Here is a 27,600-nt window from a genome sequence, read left to right on the forward strand (position 1 = left end):
TTGAGGTCAGAAGAAAATGTCCCGACATGAAAAGGAGAGGAAAAGGCAATAAAGTTGCTCTGCCAATAAGACTTAACTCCGTGCACCCGTGAGTTATTGTTAGAGTGTGTCAACATGTTAGATTTTATAATTCTCAGGACCCTCCATGATATAATGTGTTATAATCTCCCAAAAAAATGAACGTTTGTAAGTGTGTTTTTGCAACATGGGATTATGGATTATCATGCTGCAAAATAAACATGTAATAATCAGGATAAGCGGTACGGAAAATGAATGAATGAATGAATAACATGCATAACCCATACTTGGGAGTTCATTACAATATCTCCATTTAATTTCTATACTGCTCCTTCTGTTACCGGTCACTTGGAAGCTGGAGACTAGCCGAGCTAAAATGAGAGTCGGGCTACGCCGTGCACCAATCACTTGTCAATCACACACAACCGTCCGCTCTCCCATTCATTCGCACAGAACATGAAGAACATGCAAACTTCATACAGAGGATTAAATATCTATGAGTGGATTGATATCTGTATGTATTAAATTGGGTTTTTTAACTCAAACGTTGTAGTTGTCTGGGACATTCTGCACGGCCTGATTTTGGTTATAGTACACACAATTGCCAAGATGTTTGCTGGCGCAATGTTATTTACAAAGCTTGAGCAAATGCGGACAGACGACTAGAAATTTTATAACGTTATTGCAGAGCACTCCATTTATGTTGCATCATCAGGGCACAACCACAGGAGATGGAACCATAAAACACATACACACACGCTCACTTTACAACACGATGTTGACATCCAAATGGTCAAAGACGAGGGTAGATAAGAAAACCGATGTAGTGTGTTCGATACCACAAATATATCAACATATTGTTAAATTAATACCTCGATGACGTTGTAAAGGCAGCATTTGTGGGCGATCACTTGCATTTGATGTCATTACATTGTGCAAGTGTACCTAACGTTATGTGTATTTGTCTCCATCAGGATGATGAGTGTGCGACCTGGCTGCCTCCGCCATGACGCCGGCATCATGACATGTGAGGTTGTTGGACAACTCTATCAACTTGATGTAGTTACACCTGCAGTGCATGTGAAAAACAACATAAATAATTCTACCTATTGTACTCTTAACAAATGTGTTGTTGCGAAATAGACTCATTCACTGGAATGCTTCTGTAGGTTGTTCCTGTTCATTATTCATCAAGTTACTAAAACAATCCCTGGTAATGATTTCGCTCCCTCTGCTCATGCTGTCGGGTTCATTCATCATTCCCTCAAAAGGGTTTCCATGAAAAAAATACAAAAATAAAAAAAAAACATAGGGAACGCTCTTAAGATTTAGGGGACAGTGAATGAGTGCGAGAACAAACAAAACTATCAGTTGTGGCAGCTTTAATTCTTGAATGACTAACTTTAACTACTCAACTACTTTGCACTGTAGTTATCCTCTTTAAAGTGTCACGAAAAAGACAAACCTTACTCTCCATGCCTAATGCACACAATCACAGGCATACACAGGACTAAATGAATATGAGTCCATGTCATCCTGTTCTACATCCCACTTGTGACACAGGCTGATTCAAGCACAGAGCGCTAAATATAACTTTGCTCTGCAAATGTCATCAATGTTACGTCTGCTAATCATACCCCCCAACCAAACACAAAACTAGGGGCAGAAAGTATTTTCTTTTTTTGGCTAGATCTTGTTCATGACACAGTGACCTCTTGACGCAGCGCATTGATAGGACAGACGTGTCGGCAGGGAATTTTTACTTTAAAATATCCTCTGTGTGTTGGGAACTGTGTTACTCACAATATAGTGAGGATAAGAGATATACAGTAGAAAATGGACGGTTGGAGTATATTTATTCTTCTGTTCATTTTTTTCATTTCTGATATTTAAATATGAGTAATGCTCCATCCAGGTGTCTGGTTGTCATGCCAGAGATATTGTTATGATTGCACGTGCGTTAGGGAGCGCATAGCTATATTATCGCTCACATAGCCTTAATATAGTACACGTGACATAGCACATATAGACAACAGAGGTGTGGAAACTGTCGCCTGTGAATTGAAACTGGGTTTCATCCTGGTGAGGAGTTGCCATGTGTGGCACTATATCTTTTTCCTAAAATAAAAACAGGAAAAAAAAAACCTGTCTTCTCTGAAGTCATTATTTCTCCATTTCAGAAATTTCACAACAATCTTTAGCTCCACGTCTTTTACTGCTACGCTTTTGAAAGAACACAACTAAGATTCTGATTACAATATCATTCAGCATTACCAGGTAAAATGTGTTTCTGTCAAACATACCATTACTGTCATGCAGCCTTTCACCAAATTGGGTTTGGAGTTTTAATGACGTCGATAATTGTCAAGGTAAATTGCTGTAAGGTATTCTCCGGTATATGTGGTCAAGAAGGCACACATTTCCTGCCGAAGGGCTTTTGGAGTAATTTTGTTGTAATGAAGTCATATGATTTTTAGTTCATATGTACAGTACATGCCAATTTCTTCCCAATAATTATGCATTTTTGCAAGTTTTGCTCACTTTGAGAAGCCACATTTCTAATTTGTTTATTGACTAACTATATTGTCCATTATGATTTTAATAGATGTGTATTGTAGGGTTTAGGGTTGCAATAAAAGGCTAATTACTGTAGATGATTTTATGGGAGTTTAAATGCAAGATGGCTCGGTGGTGAAAAGAGTCAAATGTCACTTTCAGCGTTATTTGATTCTACTTCTCGGCAAAGGATAGACGTGCGTTTTGAACGAAGTTGACTTTTATTGGCGAAAATACTGTTTTACAAAATACATTGAGGAACCTTTAATTCAAAGATTGTGCTTTTGTTGAACACTGTTTGGAAACGCTCTAAGGCCTTAACATTTTATAGGCAATGCGTTGGCAGACTGTACCAAACACTGACAAGTACTGGAATAAATCAATGTATGTGATACCTCACAGTTTTTTTTTGTGAATTTTTCAATTTATGATTATTATTTATGTGATTTCTTATATTATATTTACAGTATGTAACATTGATGATGCCTTTTTCATTATTGTCATGATTTTGCTTTGCTTATTGTCTTGTTAAAAATCATGCAATTGTACTGCAACAATGTAAGCACGCAGCATGCTTTTAAAAATGAGGCTTCAATTTCCCATTATGGTTCCTTGATTTGTCGATAGCTTGCTATTATTTCATCATTAAAAAAAAATCTTCTGTGTTCTGATGCTGTGTTTCAAGCTTCAGAAACATTTGAATCATTCTCAACATCCCCAAGCTTATTTTCCATCCATTTTCTATACTGCTCATCTTCTCTAGGGTTGCGGGCGGCTGCACCCTATACCAGCTGGCTTTGGCCAAGTGGTGGGGTATACAGACAACCATTTACACGCACATTCACACCTAAGGACAATTTAGAGGCTTCGATGAACCCAACATGCATGTTTTTGGAATGTTGGAGGAAGCTTGAGCACACAGATAAAACCCACGCAAACACGGAGAGAACATGCAAACTCCACACAGAAAGGCCGAACTCCGGATTTGAACCGCCAACCTCAGAACTGTAAGGTATATGTGCCAACCTCTCTCACCACTGTGCTGTCCGAATCATGCTTCATTTTTGAGCTTTTACAACAATGACACTTTAAGTAGGTTTGTGTTTATTTCTCAGACACCCCAGGCGAAATGCAATTTTACTTTATTGTACTTCATTCAATTAGCTGTCTGGAAAATCCCAATAATCTAATAGAAATATTGTTTAGAGTTGAAAATGCCATGTAGAACTTGAATTAGAAGAGGGCTGAAAATGTTTTCAGCAGAAGACACATAATCTCATTTTGTTGCTCCTCCAGGAGGTGCCACTAATGAATGTTTCGGCTGCAATAAACAACGTCGGATAAATTGCAGGCAGTTGTCTTGTTGTCTATAATGTCACCAATAATCAGAATACTAAAGTGGTTTGCATCACGCTGGATTATTAAAGCTGCAGGTTTTATTAAGAATGTGTTTCCTGAAAAACATCATCATACCGTACTTCAATAAGTGGAAGCGAAATATAGAAAGTGAGACCTAATAACAGTACATGACATGTCTGCAAAGGGTAATTTGTTCTTTGAACCTTTTGTAGCTTAATAGCTTAGAGTTACAACCCAGTTAACAGTCTGCGTATGCCCTCATCTGCACTTTTGATTTTCTGTTTGTATTCAGCTCGTAAAACCGGATTTGTAGTTGAGAATCCCTTGTGTTTCTGAGTTTTGTGTTTGCGCTATCACCATTTTCCTCTTGTGTCCAACTAATCAGGTGCCGCCTCCACCTGTGTCACTGCCTTTGCGACACATTTGGAGTCATTTCAGTCTTCCCAACCGCTTGTTTCTCATCGGATCATGCTTCTTGGCTCAAGGCTGTCAGACTCTGAGTTAATGTACGAATGTTCTTTCGGGCCAAACTATTTTTTCTTTTTAACTTCCTTTACTTTGCCTCCTTTTGGTTATCCATGAAGTGTATATATTGTTTTTAAAAATCCTTCTTTACAGAGATGATGATAATCAGTTTTGATTGACAACGTCAGTAAGCTATTCATCTGACAGTATGTTTATTACTACGGTAGCAGTTCGCAGTGGTGTAGAGCTGCACTGGATCATACTGAGAGCTTTTGGTTAGCTAATTAAAGACAGCATGTTGGTGAAGAGTCTTTGGTACGCACTGCAGTGTATCAAACGAGTACATCATTTATTACATAATTTTTCAGGCCGTATAGCGGTGTTGTGGTTAGTACATCTGCCTCACAATTGAACGATTCTTAGTTACTGAGTTTGGATGTTTTGCCCGTGCTTGCGTGGGGTGTTCCGGCTTCTACATTCCAAAAATATCCAAGTTAGATTTTCAATTAACCTAACTTTTCTAAAGGCGTCGTTGGCTGTTTGTCATTATGTGCCGCTGTGATTGACAGGCGACTGGTCCAGGTGTACCCCGCCTCTCACCCAAAGTCAATTCCAGTAACATTTCATGCATGAGTACCTCCATTAAAGATAAGTTTATTACTGACCTGCTGATGTCAATTACCGTGTTACTTCTAGGTTATTAGGTATTGGTATCCGTTTGACTGGTGCCCTAAGAAATCTCAATGCAAGTGAAAGTGGCCATCATCTGAACCTCTTCAACATACTGTAGATGTATAAACAAATATAAAGATTTGTAGTTGCATGTTTTTGAAATGCAGGACGAAGCCAGAGTACCCAGGACGCAAATACAGGGAGAACATGCAAACTCCACAGCTGAGAGTCGAACTTTGAATCAGATTCCAACCAAGATCAATTGATATAAATATGATGGGAAGAGGAAAGTATACTAAAAGTTTGATATTGACCCTCTCAGTTTATGTGCTCCCTTGCTGTGTCCCCACACTCCCCACAAGAATACCTAAGACTTGAATTCTTACTATTAAATTGTTTTTCATTTCATCAGAAAATGGACTATCGACTGCTGGTGTGAATTAGAAGTGGAAAGGCATAGAAAAATAGAATGGAGGCTATAAAAGTTGAGACGTGCCCGGTGTGAAAGTTTCCTTCCTTTCGTCTCGTATCTTCTTAAATGTATTGACTTGTCAGTCCAAATCATCAGAAGCTTCTTGCGTCTTCTGTGGGACCATCTGTCTCCTCTGAGCTTGTCTTCGTCTTCTTCGAGTAGTCATATTAACTCTCCATGCTCAAACCATTTAGAATTGACAGAGACTGCAGCAATTGCATGAGGGAAATGAATCCAACGTACTGTATAATGTTAGAATAACATTACACCCACATGTTAAAAATGTGCCTTGATAAAATATAAAAAAAGACAAAGGCATCTTGGAACATTTGAACAGCCAGACTGAGGGATAAGAGCAGCTCTGCTGTGGACTTCTTTCTGAGGCTAAGCTTCACAAGCTCATCTCTCTGGCTTGCTTGTTCACACAATACACACACACACTCAGCTTTTGGACCAGCTGTGTTCACTTTGGCAGCCACACTGCCTCTCTGTGGATGAATACCATCACTGCAGAAGGACAAACGGATCTGTACAACTTCTGTTCGCTTCAGCATGTGCCATGACGGTGGACCTCCATGCTATATATACACACACACACGCAGTCGTGCTCACCATTATTGGCACCTCTTATTCTTTTTTGCATAAACCGAATATAATATTCAGAAATAAATGGAAATGTACCAACCTTACATCAGGATCTTTTAACTGGAGGTCCAAAGAAATGTAAATTTTCCAACTGATATATTGTAATTTCAAAGAAAAAAAAACCAGCACGTGCAGCAATACTGGCACCCCTCCTTAATATTTGGTTGCACACCCTTTGGGAGCGATGACAGCCTCCAACCATTTCTTGTATCCATCATTAAGCTTTCTGTATTTTCTCCCACTCTTCCTTTGAAATTGGTTTGTTCAAGGTCTTGAACATTTGCAGGGTTCTTTTCTCCAATGGCAGATTTCAGCTCCTGCCAAAGATTTACAATTAGATTCATGGCTGGCCATTTTAAAACATTTTTTTCCCCTTTTCAACCATTCCTGTGTGCTTTTGGGCCTTTGTCTTGCTGGAGGACCCATGAACTTCACATCATCATCATTGCATGTTTTCTTATTCTGGGTAAGACATTTTGTTCTAAAAGTTCTTGATAATATTCTGATTTCATGATACCCGTGATACAGTCAAGGCCTCCAGTATCAGATGTGGAAATCAGCCCCAAATAATTATGGATCCCCCTCCATGCTTGACTGTTGGCAGTGTTCTTTTCCCTAAAGGCTTGATTGCGTTGTCTGTAAACATACCGTTTGTGTGCATTGCAAAAAAGCTCAAATAATGGTGAATACACACACACTATATATACAGTGGGTACGGAAAGTATTCAGACCCCCTTAAATTTTTCACTTTTCTTATATTGCAGCTATTTTCTAAAATCATGTGTTCTTTTTTCCCCTCATTAATGTACACACAGCATATTGACAGAAAAGAAATGAATTGTTGAAATGTTTATAGATTTATTAAAAAAGAAAAACTGAAATATCACACAGCCATAAGTATTCAGACCCTTTGCTCAGTATTTAGTAGAAGCACCCTTTTGAGCTAATACAGCCATGAGTCTTTTTGGGAATGATGCAACAAGTTTTTCACACCTGGATTGAGGGATCATCTGCCATTCCTCCTTGCAGATCCTCTCCAGTTCTGTCAGTTTGGATGGCAAACGGTGGTGGACAGCCATTTTCAGGTCTCTCCAGAGATGCGGAATTGGGTTTAAGTTAGGACTCTGGCTGGGTCATTCAAGAACAGCCACGGAGTTGCTCTGAAGCCACTCCTTATTATTATTATTTTAGCTGTGTGCATAGGGTCATTGTCTTGTTGGAAGGTGACCCTTCAGCCCAGTCTGAGGTCCTGAGCATTCTGGAGAAGGTTTTCGTCCAGGATATCCCTGTACTTGGGCGCATTCACCTTTCCTTCGATTGCAACCAGTCGTCCTGTCCCTGCAGCTGAAAAACATCCCCACGGCATGATGCTGCCACCACCATGCTTCTCTGTTCAGACTGTATTGGACAGGTGATGAGCAGTGCCTGGTTTTCTCCACACATACCGCTTAGAATTAAGGCCCAAAAGTTCTATCTTGGTCTCATCAGACTAGCGAATTCTACTTCTCACCATCTTAGACTACTTTTTTTTTTTTTTAAGCAAACTCTATGTGGACTATCATGTGTCTTTTACTGAGGAGAGGCTTTCCGTCGGGCCACTCTGCCGTAAAGCCCCGACTGGTGGAGGGCTGCAGTGATGGTTGACTTTCTAGAACTTTCTCCCATCTGTATCTCTGTAGCTCAGCCACAGTGATCTATTCTTTACCTATCTCACCAAGGTTCTTCTCCCTCGATTGCTCAGTTTGGCCGGACGGCCAGCTCAAGGAAGGGTTCTGGTCATCCCAAACGTCTTCCATTTAAGGATTATGGAGGCCACTGTGCTCTTAGCAACCTTAAGTGCAGCTGAATTTTTTCTGTAACCTTGGCCAGATCTGTGCCTTGCCACAATTCTGTCTCTGGAACTCTTCAGGCAGTTCCTTTGGCCTCATGATTCTCATTTGCTCTGACATGCACTGTGAGCTGTAAGGTCTTATACAGACAGGTGTGTGTGGCTTTCCTAATCAAGCCCAATCAGTATAATCAAACACAGCTGGACTCCAATGAAGGTGTAGAACCATCTCAAGGATGATCAGAAGAAATGGACCGCGCACACATTAAATATGAGTTTCACAGCAAAGGGTCTGAATACTTATGGCTGTGATATTTCATTTTTTCTTTTTTAATAAATCTGCAAAAAATTCAACAATTCTGTTTTTTTCTGTCAATATTGGGTGCTGTCTGTACATTGAGGAAAAAATGAACTTAAATGATTTTAGCAAATGGCTGCAATATAACAAAGAGTGAAAAATTTAAGGGGGTCTGAATACTTTCCATACCCACTGTATATATAAATAATAGGAACATTCATTGCAGGCACAAGTAATGAAAGATGAAAACGAGCAAGCTACAAACTGAGTTAATTCATATTAGAACTTCATTCACAAGTGTGAATTCCACCATCTTAGATCTTCATTTTGATCATAGTCATTGCATCGTTGTTGTAGGAACACCAGACAAAAGTAAATAAATAAATAAAAGGTTAGCATGGTCGATGGGTTCTGAGTTCAAATCTCAGCTCAGCAGTCCAGGTTGTACCCCGCCTCTTGCCCAAAATCAGCTGAAGTGGGCTCCAGCTCATCTGTGGCCCCAAAGAATACAAGTGAGACTGAAAAATGGATGGTTGGCTGATAAATGAATAACCCATTAAAACAATGGCATTTAAATTATATTAAATACAATAGACCACAACGTTTATTGCCAACCTGTAAATGGTGTCTGGACAACGAATAAATACATAAATCAATAAAATCAATTATTATGAGTATCTAATGCCACATTAGGGACAACACATATGAAATGTAAACAAATACTGCCAACAAAGCCCCAAACAGGAGAGTTCTATACATTAGAAAATTGTATGATCTTTATGAAATCCAGGAAAATTAAAACAGGCTCCATTCTTTTCCAAAGAAAGCAGAGACCTTTTGTATTTCAGTCTGCATTTATTATTATTATTTTTTAAATCTAGAGTACAGTTCTGTAAAATAGAACGCTCAGTCACTGAAAATAGTTTAATCTCCTTAAAACAAACGTATAAACTCATTTACACTTTTACATATTTTAGTTTTGTTTAAGTTAGCTTGAACAGATGAATACATTCGGAAAAGCACACAAATGCACTTTTAACATTGTTGCCCAATGTCATAACTTGAAAAATAGGAAAGTGACAGACTTGACAATGATAACATATTGCAGACTTAAAAATAAAATTAAAAAAAACACTGCCAATGTGAAATTATACAGTAGTAATAAAAAGACATAACTTGTCACGATAGTTTTTTGATTTTTTTTAAGGAAATGTGGGATTCCTTGGGCGAGTCAATCTTATTTGTCCATAGTACAGAATTCCCATGAACACGTTCCAAAACTGAAGTAACTGCATGCCAGCCAAATTTACACGTCTTTGATACCCGACCAGATAGATGCAATTAGTTTCCATGCTTCGATGTAAGAAATGGCTTCATCTCACATTCATTTGAGGCATATTTTGAAAAAAATATCATTGTCCACATACAGTACAAATAAAGGTATAAGGGATAACCATAAGACATAATGGCTCTCATTATCAATTTGTTATTGATGTTTTAAAACAAGCAGAGATTGTGATTGTGTTTTGGGCCATATTCAACCTATTTGGAGGAACTTCCACAGATTGGGGTAGTTGGTTTTCTGCGCATCTTTTAATTATTCAAAAAACATTATGTAAAAATGCTAGACAGTCATAATAAAACTAGGTAACATGTTTTAGGCACATAAGAACTTTCAATCATAGCAAAGCACCCACATTAAAAGCCCCAACCTGGATACTTTCAATATAAATCACAATTACGAGGGACAGTTGAAATGTAATGAGCCCAATTTAAGCTCCTAGTAATTGAAAATGTTTTCTGAAATGTTCACCGTTTGTAGTTTAAATACCTTTATGAAGGTTTATTTCAAAACGGTTTTGTTTAAGCCTGTCCTCTTCCTGTCAGCCATTTTAGAAATGACGTCATTGTCGGTTGCCCGTCAGAAGCAGAGAGCTGTGACTGAATTTCTTACTTTGGAAGGGAAACCACCACTAAACATTTTCCAAAGGTTGCAAAATTTGTATGGGGAAGCTGCAATAGGCTACAACACAGTCAAAAAGTGGGTGTCCAGGATCAAAGGTGAAAAACAAGGGCCTGCTTTGAGTGACCAGGAGCAGCAAAGACAAGTCATCATTTGATGACATCACCATTATGCGTCCTCATTTGTTGACAGAACCCTAAGCTCATACACATTTTTGTCAACCTTTTGAAAATGTTTCGTGGTGGTTTCCCTTCCAAAGTGAGAAATTGGACAATTACCTTATTTCCAAAATGGCTGACAGGAAAAGGAAAGGCTTAAACATTTTTTAAACTAAAAAACAGTATTTAAACTAAAAATCAAGTGCAACCTAGTGCAATTGTTCATTACGTTTTGATTGCCCCTCAGTTATATATTTTTTTACCCCAATGGCAAAGAAATGTTAATATCTGTATAACATTTGTACAGCAGTGCGACATTAATTATATGCTTACAACTACCATTGTGGCCTGAATATAAAAAGGATACGATTAGAATTTTTTTTTAAGAATAGGTACAATTGTACACATAAATCAGGGACGGAGGCTTAATAAACCAATCCATCTCAATGTCTTGTCGTGTATGGAGAATGAAGCTAAGCTACAATCAAACTGCAGAGACTCAGGCAAGTATTTTGATTGATGCTTGATCTGCTGGAGGTTTAGTAAAAGAACATTTTAGGATCCTAAACAACTTCTAATTTGGCACTTTAATCCCACCTGTGCTCCAGATCATTCATATCCAGGCCAGTATGGACATTTACATCTTTTTTTTTAGAACTAGTGCAATATTTTAAGTTGAGCTGGTAAATGGGAGAAATGAAACAAAAATAAAGTGCGTCAGATTGGGGGCTTTTAATTGAATAGTATATTCCACATACGGGTGCTGTAAATATAATTAGAATATCATGAACGAGTTGATTTATTTCGGTAATTCCATTCACAAAGTGAAACTTGTATATTCATTCATTACACACAGACTGAGATATTTCAAGTGTTTATTTCTTTTAATGTTGATGATAACTGACAACTAATGAAAACCCCAAATTGAGTATCTCAGAAAATTTGAATATTGTGGAGAGGTGCAATATTGAAGACACCTGGTGCCACACTGTAATCCGCTCCTTAACTTAAAACACCCGCAAAGGCCTTTAACTGGTCTCTCAGTCTAGTTATGTAGGCTACGCAATCATGGGGAAGACTGCTGACCTGACAGTTGTCCAAAAGACGATCATTGACACCTTGCACAAGGAGGGGAAGACACAAAAGGTCATTGCTAAAGAGGCTGGCTGTTCACAGAGCTCCGTGTCCAAGCACATTAATAGAGAGGCGAATGGAAGGAAAAGATGTGGTAGAAAAATGTATACGAGCGATATGGATAACTGCACCCTGGAGAGGATTGTGAAACTAAACCCATTCAAAAATGTGGGGGAGATTCACAAAGAGTGGACTGCCGCTGGAGTCAGTGCTCCAAGAACCACCACGCACAGACGTATGCAAGCCATTGGCTTCAGCTGTGGCATTCCTTGTGTCAAGCCACTCTTGAACAAGAGACAACATCAGAAGTGTCTCGCCTGGGTTAAAGACAAAAAGGACTGGAATGCTACTGAGTAGTCCAAAGTTAGGTTCTCTGATGAAAGTCAATTTTGCATGTCCTTTGGAAATCAAGGTCCCAGAGAGGAGAGGCACAGAATCCACGTTGCTTGAGGTCGTGTGTAAGGTTTCCACAGTCAGTGATGGTTTGGGGTGCCATGACATGCGCTGGTGTTGGTCCAGTGTTTCCTTAGGTCCAAGGTCAACGCAGCCATCTACCAGGAAGTTTTAGAGCACTTCATGGGTACTGCTGCGAACAACTTTATTGAGATGCAGATTTCATTTTCAGAACAGGACTTAGCACCTGCACACAGTGCCAAAGCTACCAGTACCTGGTTTAAGCACCATGGTATCCCTGATCGTGATGGGCCAGCAAACTCGACTGACCTCGACCCCATAAAAACATTCTATGGGGTATTGTGAAGAGGAAGACGTGATACGCCAGACCCAACAATGCAGAAGAGCTGAATGCCACTACCAGACCAAGCTGGGCTCTCATTAACACCTGAGCAGTGCCACAGACTGATCAACTCTATGCCACGCCGCATTGCTGCAGTAATTCAGGCAAAAGGAGCCACAACTAAGTATTGAGTGCTGTACATGCTCATACTTTTCAGTTGGCCAACATTTCTAGAAATATTGTTTTTTGTATCAGTCTTAATATTCTAATTTTGTGAGATACTGAATTTGGGCTTTTCATTAGTTGTCAGTTATAATCATCAAAATGAAAAGAAATAAACATTTGAACTATATCAGTCTGTGTGTAATGAATGAATATAATATACAAGTTTCACTTTTTGAATGGAATTAGTGAAATAAAGCAATCTTTTCATCCATCCATCCATTTTCTGAGCCGCTTCTCCTCACTAGGGTCGCGGGTGTGCTGGAGCCTATCCCAGCTGTCATCGGGCAGGAGGCGGGGTACACCCTGAACCGGTCGCCAGCCAATCGCAGGGCACATACAAACAAACAACCATTCGCACTCACAGTCACACCTACGGGCAATTTTAGAGTCTCCAATTAATGCATGTTTTTGGGATGTGGGAGGAAACCGGAGTGCCCGGAGAAAACCCACACAGGCACGGGGAGAACATGCAAACTCCACACAGGCGGGGCTGGGGATTGAACCCGGGTCCTCAGAACTGTGAGGCTGACGCTCTAACCAGTCGGCCACCGTGCCGTCAATCTTTTCATGATATTCTAATTATATGACCAGCACCTGTATGTATGCACACAGGAAGGCAACATTCTTCTCATCGGCAGCAAAAGACACAGGAAATGGCCCACACTAGTTCATTTACACACGATTTCATTTACTTATTGACTCCAATGATTGTTGTCAGGGAAATGAGTTATAAGGGTAGTGTAGGCTTGCAGAATCCATCTTATACTGTACATACTGTAGTAAGGTACAGTATCTGATCTCAGATTAGTATGGACATATTTCCTATATTGTTTAAGCAGAGATTTCATCAGGACTGTCCATTGCTAAATGAGTCTTGCAGCAATTTGCTAGAGGTGGCTTCTTTCTGTTTTGAGGTTAGTGGTGAGACAGTGTCCAGTGTCTTTGTGAAGACAGTGTGATTCATTTGTTTTATGTCATGTACGTGCACTGCTGGTTGTGTTTGTGGGCTTTGCACTAAATGTGGTATGATGATGTCGGTAGTATGGGGACCTCCTGGATCTTTCATAACCATACTGGCTCCTACCATAGCAGGGTAGCTTCTATTCCGCCTCAGTCCTGTGTTCAGACCCAGCGCAGTGCTTCCCAGACCTGTTGGGCAGAACGGGGTTAACAGACTACTCGCAGGTGCAATGGAAGCGGTGTGAGGCGGAAGGGTGCGGAAGCTTTTCAGTTTTTCCACGAGTTTCAGGTTTAATATCTCTGTTTGACTTTCTTCATCTGTTTGGCCACCTCGCTCCCTCTCTGCCTCACCTAGCACCTCCCTCAGGATGATGCGCGCCGGCTTAGAGGCTAGGAAAGTGTCAAAACATGGTGGGTCGTCATCAGAGGGGCTGAACTGAAAATCTGGGCAGGCGGCACCAGATTTGGCACAAGAACGGGGGGAATTTGGTGGAGTGGAAGGCTGGAGGAGGAGGAGGCTGTTGGGGCGTTTCTTCATCAGTCTGCCGTCATTCCCCTCCATAGTGTTGCTGGAGGTCTGCTGTTCTCCTCTCGCGGACCCTCGATCCCAGCTGCTCGGGTAGTACACAGACGCAGAGATCCCGTGCTCCAGGAGGAGGCGTCCGAGCCCTAGCGAGGTGCTGGTGGTCTTGGTGGGGTCTCGAAGGTTGGTGGAAGATTCAGCCAGGGAGTGGGACAAGGAGAGGCGGCGGGGGGTGCAGCGTGGGGTGTAGGAGGGTGTATGTAGAGCAGAGAAGACGACCGGAGTAGACGATGTACTGCGCTGACAAGAGGACAGAGCTGAGCTGTAGACAGACAAGTGAAGAATGATGATGGAAGGCGGACAGGTGTATGGGTGTAGTAGAATGGATGCAGGGACAGAAACAGGCAGTCATTAGATCAATATTTGATGCTGGAATCAAGGAAATGTAACTCAATATGGAATTAGTAATCAGAGCATTAATCACACTGTAAGTTGTTAGTCAAACACAAACACTTTAGCCTTCTAACGTTGAACATTCAGTGTAATATGATTGAGTTGACCCAGGTGTCAGTACATGACTATTTCAGGGAGCCTCTCTTAATTCTAAGACAATAGCTCATCATCCTCCCTCACAGTTTTTAGCAACTGAAAGAGTTTAATCACTCACGCTAATGAACTCGAGGAAACAGATTAGCTCGTAGAAAGTTCCATCCAGCTAAACCATTGGTCTACCTACTTCATAGCCTTTTGCAATATCACCAATAGACAACAATAAGGACATGTAATCCAGCAGCTCCATTCTGTGTGGGACTTCAGTGATTTTAGCCCAAGATTGCAGTATATTGATTGTATTGATTTTTGTTTTTGTTATGAGGTTTACAGTTACTTTGGTTAATCCTAAAAGGGATTAGCCTGAGTTTCAGAAATCATATAGTAGATTATATTCTGGCCAATTATCAGATACATTTTAAAAAAAGAACAATTCTGAGTGCAAAGTATCTTATGTTTCTTTGTTTATCCTGCACTGTGCAAAGGTTTTAGTCATCACAAGCTTTTTTAATCTAATGACATTTTTCATTGCAGTCATTTTGACAAAACAGTAAAATAGTACAACAGATAAAGTAACACGCAAAACATATAAACATACAAATGCATCATGGGCAAACTACATTTACAAGTGAGGATCCGGATCAACGTGTGGGGACAGACATTTAATGCCACTGTTTTATAAGACTCAATAGCATCACTGGAAATAACGCAGCGCCATGTTTTTACTATGACGTCATTGTTAACGCCATCGTGGCGGCTTGCTGTTAAGAGGATTTCCCAGCGTGCATAGCGCCACTGTATAGTTGTTAAAACGCTGTTTTAAATAAGTTGGTCCCTCAATCCCATTAATAGTTGTAATAATGTGAATGTTAATCAAACTTCTATGTGTTTATCCCCCTCTGCAGCTTTTGTGTGTCTTAATTTTTTTATTATCTTGCACCAGGAGCGAACGTCTTATCTGGGCACATGACCTCTCCAGCTTTCAGTATGTTGTGCAAGCCAGCTAATGTGCCAATAGTCATGTGGGAGATGGAAAATACCTCTGTGCAGCCAGTGTTAAAACTAAACACTAGGGTGTGCCACAGTAATACATACATTAATTACTAAAGTAGTAGTAAAGTGAACAAATATTTCAAATTTTAAATTGCAAAATTTAAAGAGAATTGATGGATTTTCTAAAGCATATCAACTCATACCTCATTTCACTGTGAAAGGATTTTGTTTTACTATACCCATGTATAAAGCGCACTATTGACTTTTGAAGATTTTTTTTTTTTTAATGCGCATTATACACGAGAAATTACGATATTGAGTGTTTCCATCAATAATTAAAGGGCATTCTAGTTCAAATAGTAACAGTTAGTGACTGCTTGCACGACTTAAAACCATAAATGGTTTGTTAGTTATCTAACTATTGACAGGTAGCACTTGAGGCAAAGTCAGATGTGCAAGTGTAACACTAACAGTTTTTGGATTTCAACACATTTTGAGTTGTCGTCAGCCTTCCGTCTAGTTTTGCCTCAATGGCCACAAACACACAGCAACACACTCCCATGCCTTCCCTCACCCACATGCAACCCAGTGGCTGCACTCATTGCGGCTGCTCTACGCCAGCCACGACAACCATATGATACAACTCCATTTCCTCTTCCTCAACACATGACCTGCCAGGGCCAATAAAATCACAGGGACAAAGTAAGCTAGATTGTAGGGCTTTGGCAATAAGAGCGGTGCTAATAATAGATGAATTATATCACACTTTCAAGTAATTTAGCTTTTGTTTTACCTTGGTGACATGGAGGTCTGCTGATCAGAAGGGTGGAGAATCCTGCAGGTAGTGAACGTATAGGTGGAGCTAGTGTGGGACATATACTTGCCTGGGAAGTTAACGAAATAAGAGAAAAGAGGAAAGGATGGGTTGGGGTTGAATAGAGGGGAAAGTTGTTAGAATCCAAATTAATCTACATAAATAGTGCAATCACCAAAATAGTAGAACTTGAGAAAAAGGCCCAACATTCACAGTAAAAAACCTGAAGCAAAAGCAGCAGTACTATTTTTAACAATTATAGTAGCTCTTCATATTCCGCTAACTTCATTCAAGTCATGTTTCCTGTTCTAAATGAAAATGAGGTAAATTAATCGCAGAGTACACTTCTGTGTACTGCCATTAATTAATGCATTAACAAAAGCTACAATTAGGAGAAAATAAATGCACTAATATGGTGATGGTATAGAGTAATCGACATTTCTCAAATAGTTTTTGTTTGGGAATTTTGCTTTGTGTGGAGTAAACTGTATTGTAATTGTGTGATGCTACTGTATTTGGATCAAGAACAAGCACTGTGCTTGTGCAGTGAGCTAACCCACAGAGCAAAGCTACAAGGTCAACTCCAATATTACCCAGCAAGGAGTGTCATGCCTTCATGTGACTTGGACAGCAGTTCTATAATAACACCTGATATATGAGCTCACATGACTGTGAGCTTTGTCTGCGTACTGCGACTTTAAAGAGTTGATAGCTGTTAAGCTGTACAGTTCAAAAGTGAGCTGGACTGAAAGTAGTACGCACAAAGGACACCTTGGAGTTTCATATTTGAGAAGATTTTTGTTCTAACACTGAAAAAGATGGAAATGTACATTCACTGGTCACGTCATTTGGCATACCTACACAAACTAATGAGATCTTAAGCTCGAAAAGCTGTGTGCTTTTTAAAGATAATAATTCAGGTAAGAATACAACATTATGGGCATTTTAGTGGGCAGTGTCATTGCCATCAACATGGACTCAGATACAATTAAAAATAATTGATCAATTAAATTTCCCTCACAGTATTAATAAATTATGTACCCATCCATCTGTCACAATCAAAATATAAAGTGATGAAGTGAACCACCACCACAACCAATATAATACAAATATTCTTTGTCAGTGTCAATCGTGGGCATGATTATCTTTTGAATTTAATGGAAATTTATTTTTGTCAGCTTTATGATCATATACAAAATTCTAAATAATAAAAAAATATATTTCCATATAACTGACAGAAAAGCTTATGGCCGAAGCTAAAAGGTTTTTAACAGGCACATTTGCTATACAGCTCTTGTATTAGGCTTATTAGATCCTAACAGTATGCCCAAGGCTGTAACCAGTGAGTACAGAGGCAATTGGTTGAAATATAGCATTCCCATGGGAAGGAAAAAAAAAAAATGCAAAGAATTGGATCTTAAAGTGAATAAATATAAATTACAAAAATGCAAGTACTGTTTTGATGGTGTTCGACGGCAGCACACATCGGGACTGCAGGTGGGATGGAGAGATGTGCTGATGTGTGCAGATGAGAGTGACCATGCAAGAAGGGGTGTCACACTGGGATGTTGAGGTGTCCGTTGTTCCCTGAATGCTGAATTAGACTACACCCCCACCCCGACAGCCCCATGCTCCATGGTGGGGAATGAGGGAGATTCGGTGACACCAGCTAAGAGGCTACCTCACCAGGCATGTGGTCCACTGTGTCGAGATCTTTGAAGTCCACATGCCCGTTCATCTCAGAGGAAGATAGTGTTGGGGAAGAGGGGGGTGGTCTTGCAGAGGGAATAACATCTTTTGGTTGAATTTTCTCTATTGTCCCTTCTCTTTCTCCATACAGTGTTTCTGATAGATGACTGGCATCAGTTTTGCCATTTTTGCTGCAGCAGATGGAAAGCGAAGAACTGCAGTACAAAGGCTCCAAACGGCTCTCTCCTGACAAGCCTGCGCATGATTCACTCGAGACTTCGTCCTCCTCCGGCTGGTCCAGTTGCCAGCCATCCGCTTCGTCCTGCTCGTGCGATAAAGTGCGGAAGCCCTTCGTGACCACGCCGGGCCGATCATCCAGCAACGCGCCCATGTGGGGTTGAGCCAACTGTTGCCATGCATAGAGTGTAGCAGAACCTGGGGCGTAGAAAAGACCAGGAAAAAAAAAAAGTTACATCAGTCATTTGCAAAAAAAAAAAAAAATAATAAAATAAAATAAAATTGCAAACAAATCTATTATTCAGGTAACGTTTCCCACCCGATCTCAACGTTTTGTGGTCAGCTTTTATTAAACATAACAATTTTGAAAACTTACATCCATTTTTTTTTAAACAATGTGGAAAAACATCAAATCTAACAAAATATTCTTGAGTTAAGAGCAACAACAATCACTGCTGTTTGTTTTTATCAATACATAGTGTACATAGTATAGTATATACTTTAAATGTAGGTGTATGTTCCAATTATGGAGATTTAATATGCCTATACAATATATGCAGATGTATGGTTACACTAAATGTCATGCTATATTTACATGTGTGAAAGTAGTTTTAAATATATGTACATCCAGACACACATATAGTGACGAACATATTCCATGCCAGCAGACTGGCACAGTATGTTTTTAAAAATATATATAGGGCTAGTATGAACACATTTGTACATGTGGCACAAACATACAACTTAAGAGATGTCAGTATACAAAACAATGCCAGGAAAACAAAGAGAGGAAAGGAAGGTGAGAAAATTAGGAGAATTTTATTCGTCTTTCACAAAGAAAACAATGGCAGAACAGAAAAGGCACTGCGAAGAAAAAATGAAATGCGCAAAGGTGGAGTGAAAAGGACAGAGTGCAAAGAAGGGCATTAATGTTATGAAAGAAATTTTTTAAAAACTTGTGGAACGCCACACCTAATGCCAATACAAACAATTTGTACTGTTTATCCCCCTAAATACAATTAGTAAATGTTAATTAACCTTCTTCCATCAACAAAGCATAAGCTAAAATTGCATCATTCAGTGCCTGTTTATTATGTATTTGAATCTTTTGTATGTCAGTGCAGCTGAAAACAGTTGCCAGTTTTGCTTTGACATGTTGAGAAAAAAATGGTATCAAACACTGGATGGCGCCACACGACAGCGTATGGTTCTGAAAAAGCACACAAGACTGCAGTTTGAAAAGTGAATCTTCCAAATAGGCCTCCATTTTTCATCCACCCACCCATTGTAATTATGTTAATATAATATATTTTAAGACATCTTAGCAAGAGATTATCTGTGTGTAGTATGATATAGAAAAACAAAACAAACAGCCAACACAAATTCAGTAGAAAAACTAAACGTAGTCTATGTTGTCTTTAAATGTACTTAATACAAACTGCTAAATATAGTGTTTAGAAAATATTCTTAAAATCTATTGAATGGTAAAGATGACTGTGATTGCATGCTCATATTGCAAACCAACAGTATGGTTGCGTGTGCCTAAAATAGAAGGAATGCTGCAAATTCAAACTGCCTTCCTGTGCTTCTGACACCTCCAGCAGAGCTGTAGCTGCATCAAAAGGTCGAGGGTGAGACTGTGAGCCTGGATGGAGGCTGACCTGCACGACACTTGAGCTCCGTTGCAGCTTTTGAGCACTTAGAAACATTTGCGAACGTAAAATCAGATATTGAGCATCTAACTGATTCTGAATGTGATTGCTTTTATTTTGTGACCAAGTCTGATTGTCAATTGGTTTGTTGGGATCCTGTGGGAATTTCTGAGCATTTTCATTCTGTAAAGTAATCGGATCCTCTTTGTCATCGTGATGGCGATTAAGCGGACTGTGACTCTGAGAATAATAATCACCTTCTAGCGGTTTTACAATCTGCAGCTTCTCCGGGAGGTAGGATCTGGCGGTGAACGAGTATCCCGACCACGTGCTTCCCAACGACGGATGCGAGCAGAGTGAGAACAGACTCTCTGATGGCGTCCCAAGGCCTCCACTACATTCACCGCCACCTTTCTCCTCCTCTTTGGCCAAGTAAGCCAACTTCCTCTCCCTCTCCTCTTCAAAGAAACGTTTTTCTGAAAGGTAGTTGTCGCGGCGTAGAGACAGACGCCGCAGGGCTTTCTCCAGGTCCTGACTGCCAGGGGTGCCTGGGGTCCCAGGGGGCCACTTGTTTGAGTCTTCTGACCTGGACCGACAGACAGTGTCGTTGCAACCAATAAGGCTATTGCTCATAATGAGATAGAAAGGTACATCAGTTATTACTAACTTACAGTGTGTAATAACATCTACGCTTACTTTTCAGAGGATTTGTGTATTTCAGAGGATTTTTTCCCCCTAGTTTCTGTCTTAGACCCTAACCCTAACCCTCACCAGAGTGAATGGAAATGGGGATTTATTAGTTCAACAACATGGCAGCTTGGATACTATATTCGTTTTTTTCTCCCCGTTATAAAAACAAAATTCTATCTTGACCCTACCTTGTGGACATTGCGGCATCAACAGAAATATGACCTAAATGGTATGGATGAAAAATCTAAGTAATGAGTAACTGAATCATTTCCTACGAATTGAATACTTCGTACCCATTATCTGGTGTCTCCAGAATGCAGCTACTTCTGTTGTCCAGCATAATTCCACTTCCTGTTTCGCTGCCATACATGGAGTTGGAGCGAGGTGTGCCCACCCTGCTGGAGCGGCCTGAAGTGATACATGATGACTGATTGGAGCCTGGGATGTTGAGGGGGGAGGGGGCAAGCGACGAACGCTGCTGACGCATGAGGTTGAGGTTTTTCACAGTCTGGAACACACGTTTTGGCTGCAGTCTAATGTGAAAATCACATGGAAAAGTGGATGAAACAACCAATTATGGTTTGCATTTGAGGCAAAACCGGTTTCTAATTGTACCTTAGCTCCTCGACATCTGGGTCATCCATCTGGAGTTCTTTCCTCATGGTGCCCTCTATTTCTGCTGCCAGAGAGTCCTAGAAAAAAGCTAATTGTTTGTTAATGTGATAAAACAAGAGACGTGCATCATATATTGTGCTATGACTTTAAATCTCACATTAACATAAGACCTTAAAGTAGTATAATTAAAACAGGCCAAGTAAGCTGCATTTTCTTCGCACTATTCTACTTCACATTATCCTCTCACCATTGGGAACAAGCCCAGAGAATGGAAACGTCTCTGTGTGTTAGATGGAGCTGCTTTATTTCTCAGGTTTTTCAGCTCCTCTTGAGCCTCATGTAGCATTTCCATGCACTCCGCATACTTGTCCTGCAACTCAGGCAACTAGTGAAGAGGCAAAGAAAAGAAAAAAAAAAAGAAAGAAAAATCAGAGGAAAAGTAAACCAATGAAAGTCAAAAACAAATATCTAAGACAAAAATTATTATATGTAATGTGTTTACATCCTCTACTTCATTCTAATGGCAATCAGGAGGTAACCCCACCGCAAAATGGAACAATGTACTCAGCAGACAATTCAAAGAGAAACACCTGCACAATCTTATAACATTTGTATGAAGACTTTCCACAGATGATAATGCTATTCATTTTAACATGTTTAATAATCAGGGGTGCACATAATTTTGGTCTGGTACTCAAAGGCGCAAACCAGAGGTTGTTGCTAACTTTTTTTCCCTGACCTCATTGGATGAACTTAAAGACTAACAATATGGTCCATTATATTTTTTTAACCACGGACCGGTTTCACATAAAGACATATTTTGAGACAGTCATAGCCGCTGCGCAGCGAGACTGAGACGGCTGCCGCCTCATGGCAGCCCTGGCGTGCTAAGCCACTGTCACCACTCAAAAGATTTGCTTGTTTAAATGAATCGTTCACGAACGACACAACTCGAGCCTGGTCTACCCCCCCCCCCATAAAAAGAAAATGCAAAATCGCAGTGACACGTTTGAATCTGGTGCGCTTTTCATATTTTCAGTGGTCATGCGCAAGTGCAAACCACTTGCATGCATTTCTGATTATAACTAAGGTTGTAAAAACAGTGTATGCTGGTATTAAACTACTTACTGCACTGCATCATAGGAAGAGTGACTTTCCCCCACTTTTGTTCATATCATCTCATCTACCTGATCCAGGCAGAAACTGCTCACAATATTTCATGAAATAGTCCAGCTGCAACTAATGTGCCCAAAGAGTGGATTTTTGGTTTTACATTTAGTAACTATGCTATATCCCTCCCAAGTGCTAATTTCTAGGCTTCTTCAATGCAGCAAGAAGTTTATTTAGAAAAAAAATAAATAAAAAATTTCAATGAACCCTATCTTAATATGTGCAAACATTTGTAGCTGTGCTCAAGAGGGTGGGACAGTATTATGTTTATTTGAGGAGGCTGCTGCTGCAGAAAATCTAACTTACCTCAGCAGTGAGTTGTCGCTGAGCATCTTTGGCAGCTCCTAGGTGCTGTGTGAGTTCTTCATTCTCCACAGCATACTGCAAAAACAACACGGATCCTGATAAATAGCATGTATGAACGAGATAAATGTAAATATCGCATGTTGGACTGCACACCATCTTAGCCTTTTTCTGGAGGTCTACTATCTGGGAGAGAAGATGAGTGATTTCCTCCTGCTGTCTGGAAGCATCCTCAGACTTCCTCGCCAGCTCTTCAGCCAGAGAGGATATTTGCAGGTTGGCAACACCTGAGAACATGAGGAGGTGCTCATCAGAAGGCTTCACTTCAGTCAGAGTAGCACCACATTCACAAAAATATAGAACATAATAATGACTCTAGGTGCTTAAGTACTTACGAAGTTCTTTGACACAGTCATTGACCAACTGTTGCTCTTTTTCTTCATAGCAGAGGGTTTCTGTCTCCAAGTGACTGGCCTGGAGCAAAAAAAGATGAGCAGACAATCTAACTGATAAACACCTCAGACTAACACCAGAGGGCAGCTGTCTGCCATGGAAACTATCCACGAACATTCAATTGTTATTTTCATGCAAGTCACACAGGCAATGCATGACCTTAGTTATGCTGAGGTTACACAAATATCGGTGTGCATAACATAAGCTTTTTTGAGTTTGTGTGTATGCACCTCAGAGCGCAGAGATTTATTTTCTTCTTCTAGATCTTTCAGTTTCTTCTGCAAGGAATCCAGGGGGAAAAAAGTTGGTGTTGACACATTGTTCTCGCTGGGTCGCACACTATTTAAACACATGCATGCACATAATTAGTAACAGTGTACATAATATACACTTACCAACCACTGAGTTTGGTATACGTGCATAATGTAATGAGATTAAATTAATTGGGATTTATGAATAATTCCAATATTGAAGAGATGTTTTGCACACTTAAGCACTTTACACAGTATACTGTATTTATTATTGTTAATTATTGAAAGGAGCATTGTCTTTGATGTTTCATATGGAAAATGCCTTCACAAACTTTGTTGTAAATTGGTTTTACAGATACATAAAACAAAACTGAATTGGAATGAAATGTGACTATTTTGTGATGGTGTGGGATTGCACTGCATCACACCGATAGGAATTGCCAACATTTTGCTTGTCATATGTAGCTATAAAAGGTTATTATTAGAAACCTCTCTTAGTTCGACACTACTGAAAACTGTCAAAAAATAAAAAAATTAAAAATAATTTTTTTCATCAAATGTGTATTTCATCCATCCATCCATTTTCTGAGCCGCTTCTCCTCACTAGGGTTGCGGGCGTGCTGGAGCCTATCCCAGCTATCATCGGCCAAGAGGCGGGGTACACCCTGAACTGGTTGCCAGCCAATCGCAGGGGCACATACAAACAAACAACCATTCGCACTCACATTCACACCTATGGGCAATTCAGAGTTTTCAATTAACGTGCATGTTTTTGGGATGTGGGAGGAAACCGGAGTGCCCGGAGAAAACCCACGCAGGGACGGGGAGAACATGCAAACTCCACACAGGCGGGGCCGGGGGGATTGAACCCCGGTCCTCAGAACTGTGAGGCTGACGCTCTAACCAGTCGTCCACCGTGCCGCCATGTGTATTTCGGTGCATTCATTATTTTGTACAAGTACATAGCAATGTCTTCCATTAGGAGGAAGACATGAGATGTGATAGAAGACGAGCAGAGAAAAGGCAATAAAATAAAAAGAGCCTCACGGTGTGGAAGTGGTCGACTCCCCCTCACTTTCCTCAGCAGCATTGGTATAGAACTGCAACAGCTCATCTTTCATGGACACATCATGGCGCAACTGGGATACCTAGTTGTGTAAAAGTAGGGGAGAGCTTGTGTGTTGTAACAAATCCCACCATTGCTTTCTGAAGAATATCGTTGAATCAGCAACTATTCTATAAATTTGTAGTTTGAGAGCTGTGTATGGAATCCACTAAGTACTTTAAAAAATGACAAGTATGCTGATAACGATAAAGAGCTTGATACATTGTAAGATCCCACTCCTACCTCCTCTCGTATGTGCTCAACTTGCTCCTCCAGTAGTTCGTTTCGCTCACTCAAGGCCTTGTTTTTCTTTAGCAATGACTGACCAATGCGAGCCGCTAATTCCAAGTCACGCTCTTTCTGCATAGGATCCAACATCAAACAACAAAGAATTAGATATATAGATAGTACTTTATTATTCACTTGGGATCGTTCCCTCAGGGAAATGAAAGAAAGTTACAAGTTAAAGCAACCACAGATAATGCTTGGACACGTAACATTTTTTTTTTTTTTATGAATTCCAAATGACAACTATTAAGAAAAGCTGATAGGACAAGATCTTGTCAACACTCCCTGATTATGTAGTTATGCAACCCTCCTTGGCTTAATGATTAATAATATGACTGCCAAAAAAACAATAACACTGATTAGAACGTTCTCAAACCAACCCTTTAGAGAAAGGCCACTTTTTCTTGTCATCTGTACACTGTTCATTTAAGGACATTCTTTTAATCCATCTGAATTATCATACTTTTGAACTTGGTCACAGAGTTATTGACGTGGATCAATTTAATTTGAATATCAAGCAAATGAAAGTCTCTCACCTCTTCCAGCAGTCGAGTGACGGCGTCAATGTCACTGTAGGTCTTCGTCATCTGTCCAACTCTATCAGCACACAGCACTGCGCAAACAAGGAAAGGTTTACATGTACTGGTTGCATATGTGGCGGCACGGTGGACGACTGGTTAGAACGTCTGCCTCACAATTCTGAGGTCCGGGGTTCAATCCCCGGCCCCGCCTGTGTGGAGTTTGCATGTTCTCCCCGTGCCTGTGTGGGTTTTCTCCGGGCACTACGGTTTCTTCCCACATCCCAAAAAACATGCATGGTAGGTTAATTGATGACTCTAAATTGCCCATAGGTATGAATGTGAGCGCGAATGGTTGTTTGTTTGTATGTGCCTGATGATAGCTGGGATAGGCCAGCACGCCCGCGACTAGTGAGGAGACGCGGCTCAGAAAATGGATGGATGGAAGGGTTGTATATGTTTTCAACCACAATTATGACTAACCACTGCTCCTTCACCTTATGTCCAGTGACATTCAGAGGAACAAATATAAACAGCATCTATGTGTTAATAATCCTTTTAAATTTATTTTAACAATGCTTTTGAAAAGTGTCTGTAGTCTTTGAACAAATGAGTGTATATCAATTAATTTAGGCGATATTTCATATTTTGGCGGCATGGTGAACGACTGGTTAGCACATCTGCCTCTCAGTTCTGAGGACCCAGGTTCAAATCCGGCCTCGCCTGTGTAGAGTTTGCATGTTCTCCTCGTGCCTGCGGGGGTTTTCTCCGGGTACTCCGGTTTCCTCCTACATCCCAAAAGCATGCACGGTAGGTTAACTAAAGACTAAATTACCCGTAGGTATGAATGTGAGTGCGAACGGTTGTTTGTTTATATGTGCCCTGCGATTGGCTGGCGACCAGTACAGGATTTACCCTGCCTCTCGCCGAGAGTCAGCTGGGATAGGCACGCCCAAGTGACGATAAGCGGTACAGAAAATGGATGGATGGATTTCAGATTTTGATACTACTGTCTTAACTAGTGATCTGTAACACAATACTAAGGGACTCAAGCATAACCACTGACTGATTAAGATTACAGTGTTCTATTAAGTTTTCCCAAAAATAAAAGTTGAATTCTGTCAGTGTGTCAAACCATCAATGTATCTATCCAAGTATTCTTGCGTAATAAGTTGAAAAATCTCTCCAACATATTCAAGGTGTGTGACATCCTGCTATGGATGTATAATAGCACAATACTGCACAGCGCCAGGAGGCACACACCTAGAGTATTTCATTTACTTTAAAAGGGAAATCCAGTACAGTATATTGTATACCAGGTTGTTGACCCATTTTAAAAATGCAAAACAGGTGGACAATGCAAATAAAATATTTTCATTTCCTTGTGTGCCACAGGTGAGCTCCTGTCTTTCAACACAAGGACAGTACTGAAGACATTTTGTTTGAAAACAAATGAACAAATACAAAAACTTCCAAGTTAACAAGGTGATGAAGTGGAATTTGTATAATATCACAACTGTAAATAATGGCTCTTGTACAGTGCACAAACTTTTCTGCTCGCTTTCCTTGCATTTTTTCATGCTAATAATCTTGTTTTTTTCTTCCAAGGAAATTGGAAGAAGCGACTCCTGGATATTTTTAAACTTGTGGGAATGTACTTTTTTTTGTAGATTCAGTGAGTTGTTGCCATATTCCAATATATATATTGTTTTACCCCCTTACACGTGAGCGTGGCCTGCTAATTAGCACAGGCCTGCTATTGGCAACGAGACCAGCAACAAGATGCCTCTCTGCCCCGCTGAGGACGATCATGGACTGCTACAGAGGGTGTCGGTCATCAAAACAAAAATCCGTCATCTTGCAGTGGATGTAAATGGAAGTTGGGGAATGAAACCACTCTATTGATGTCTCAAAATGGTGAGCAGAAGTGTGCTAACAGACAGTGCAACAAAGAGGACGAATTTGGACTGTGGAAAGGGTAACGGATCATCCAGCAGTTCTCCCTGAAATTTACTGGGAGCACAGCCCAAAGATATGGGACAACATCTAAAAGGGAGGACACAACACTAGCAGATTACCAAGGAATCCTGCTGGCCTGCATTACGTGCTGCTTCAACACGTGAGCGGCTGTGGACGGTCGTTACAGCGAAGGACAAGAAAAGATGACATGAGTCAGTGCAAAACTTTGACATCAGATTTACAAATAGATTTGAGTCACTTTTACAAGACCCTGGCCAAGAATGCTCATCCTCCACCACCAC

At 40.3% G+C, this 27,600-nt stretch overlaps 1 protein-coding gene across 4 annotated transcripts in view; it reads right to left on the reverse strand.

Annotated features, from left to right (window-relative positions):
- Window positions 1–8,889: 8,889 nt before the first annotated feature.
- Window positions 8,890–27,600, reverse strand: part of LOC133479198 (trafficking kinesin-binding protein 1-like) — a 47,302-nt gene continuing 28,591 nt past the window's right edge. For 3 of the 4 annotated variants that reach the window (XM_061775808.1, XM_061775810.1, XM_061775809.1), the window contains 14 exons: window positions 25,358–25,434; window positions 24,777–24,893; window positions 24,476–24,576; window positions 23,408–23,516; window positions 23,120–23,198; window positions 22,881–23,011; window positions 22,728–22,802; window positions 21,499–21,636; window positions 21,252–21,328; window positions 20,930–21,169; window positions 20,204–20,532; window positions 18,055–18,492; window positions 16,348–16,438; window positions 8,890–14,334 (listed from right to left, as the gene is read on the reverse strand). In XM_061775808.1, the coding sequence (XP_061631792.1) occupies window positions 13,377–14,334; window positions 16,348–16,438; window positions 18,055–18,492; window positions 20,204–20,532; window positions 20,930–21,169; window positions 21,252–21,328; window positions 21,499–21,636; window positions 22,728–22,802; window positions 22,881–23,011; window positions 23,120–23,198; window positions 23,408–23,516; window positions 24,476–24,576; window positions 24,777–24,893; window positions 25,358–25,434 (2,960 nt within the window). In that variant the 3' untranslated portion in view covers window positions 8,890–13,376. Of the gene's footprint in view, window positions 16,226–16,347; window positions 16,439–18,054; window positions 18,493–20,203; window positions 20,533–20,929; window positions 21,170–21,251; window positions 21,329–21,498; window positions 21,637–22,727; window positions 22,803–22,880; window positions 23,012–23,119; window positions 23,199–23,407; window positions 23,517–24,475; window positions 24,577–24,776; window positions 24,894–25,357; window positions 25,435–27,600 lie in introns of all 4 variants that reach the window. The other variant, XM_061775811.1, reaches the window with a different exon arrangement.

The sequence above is a fragment of the Phyllopteryx taeniolatus genome, chromosome 6 (genome assembly GCF_024500385.1).
Source record: "Phyllopteryx taeniolatus isolate TA_2022b chromosome 6, UOR_Ptae_1.2, whole genome shotgun sequence".
Taxonomy (NCBI): Eukaryota; Metazoa; Chordata; class Actinopteri; order Syngnathiformes; family Syngnathidae; genus Phyllopteryx; species Phyllopteryx taeniolatus.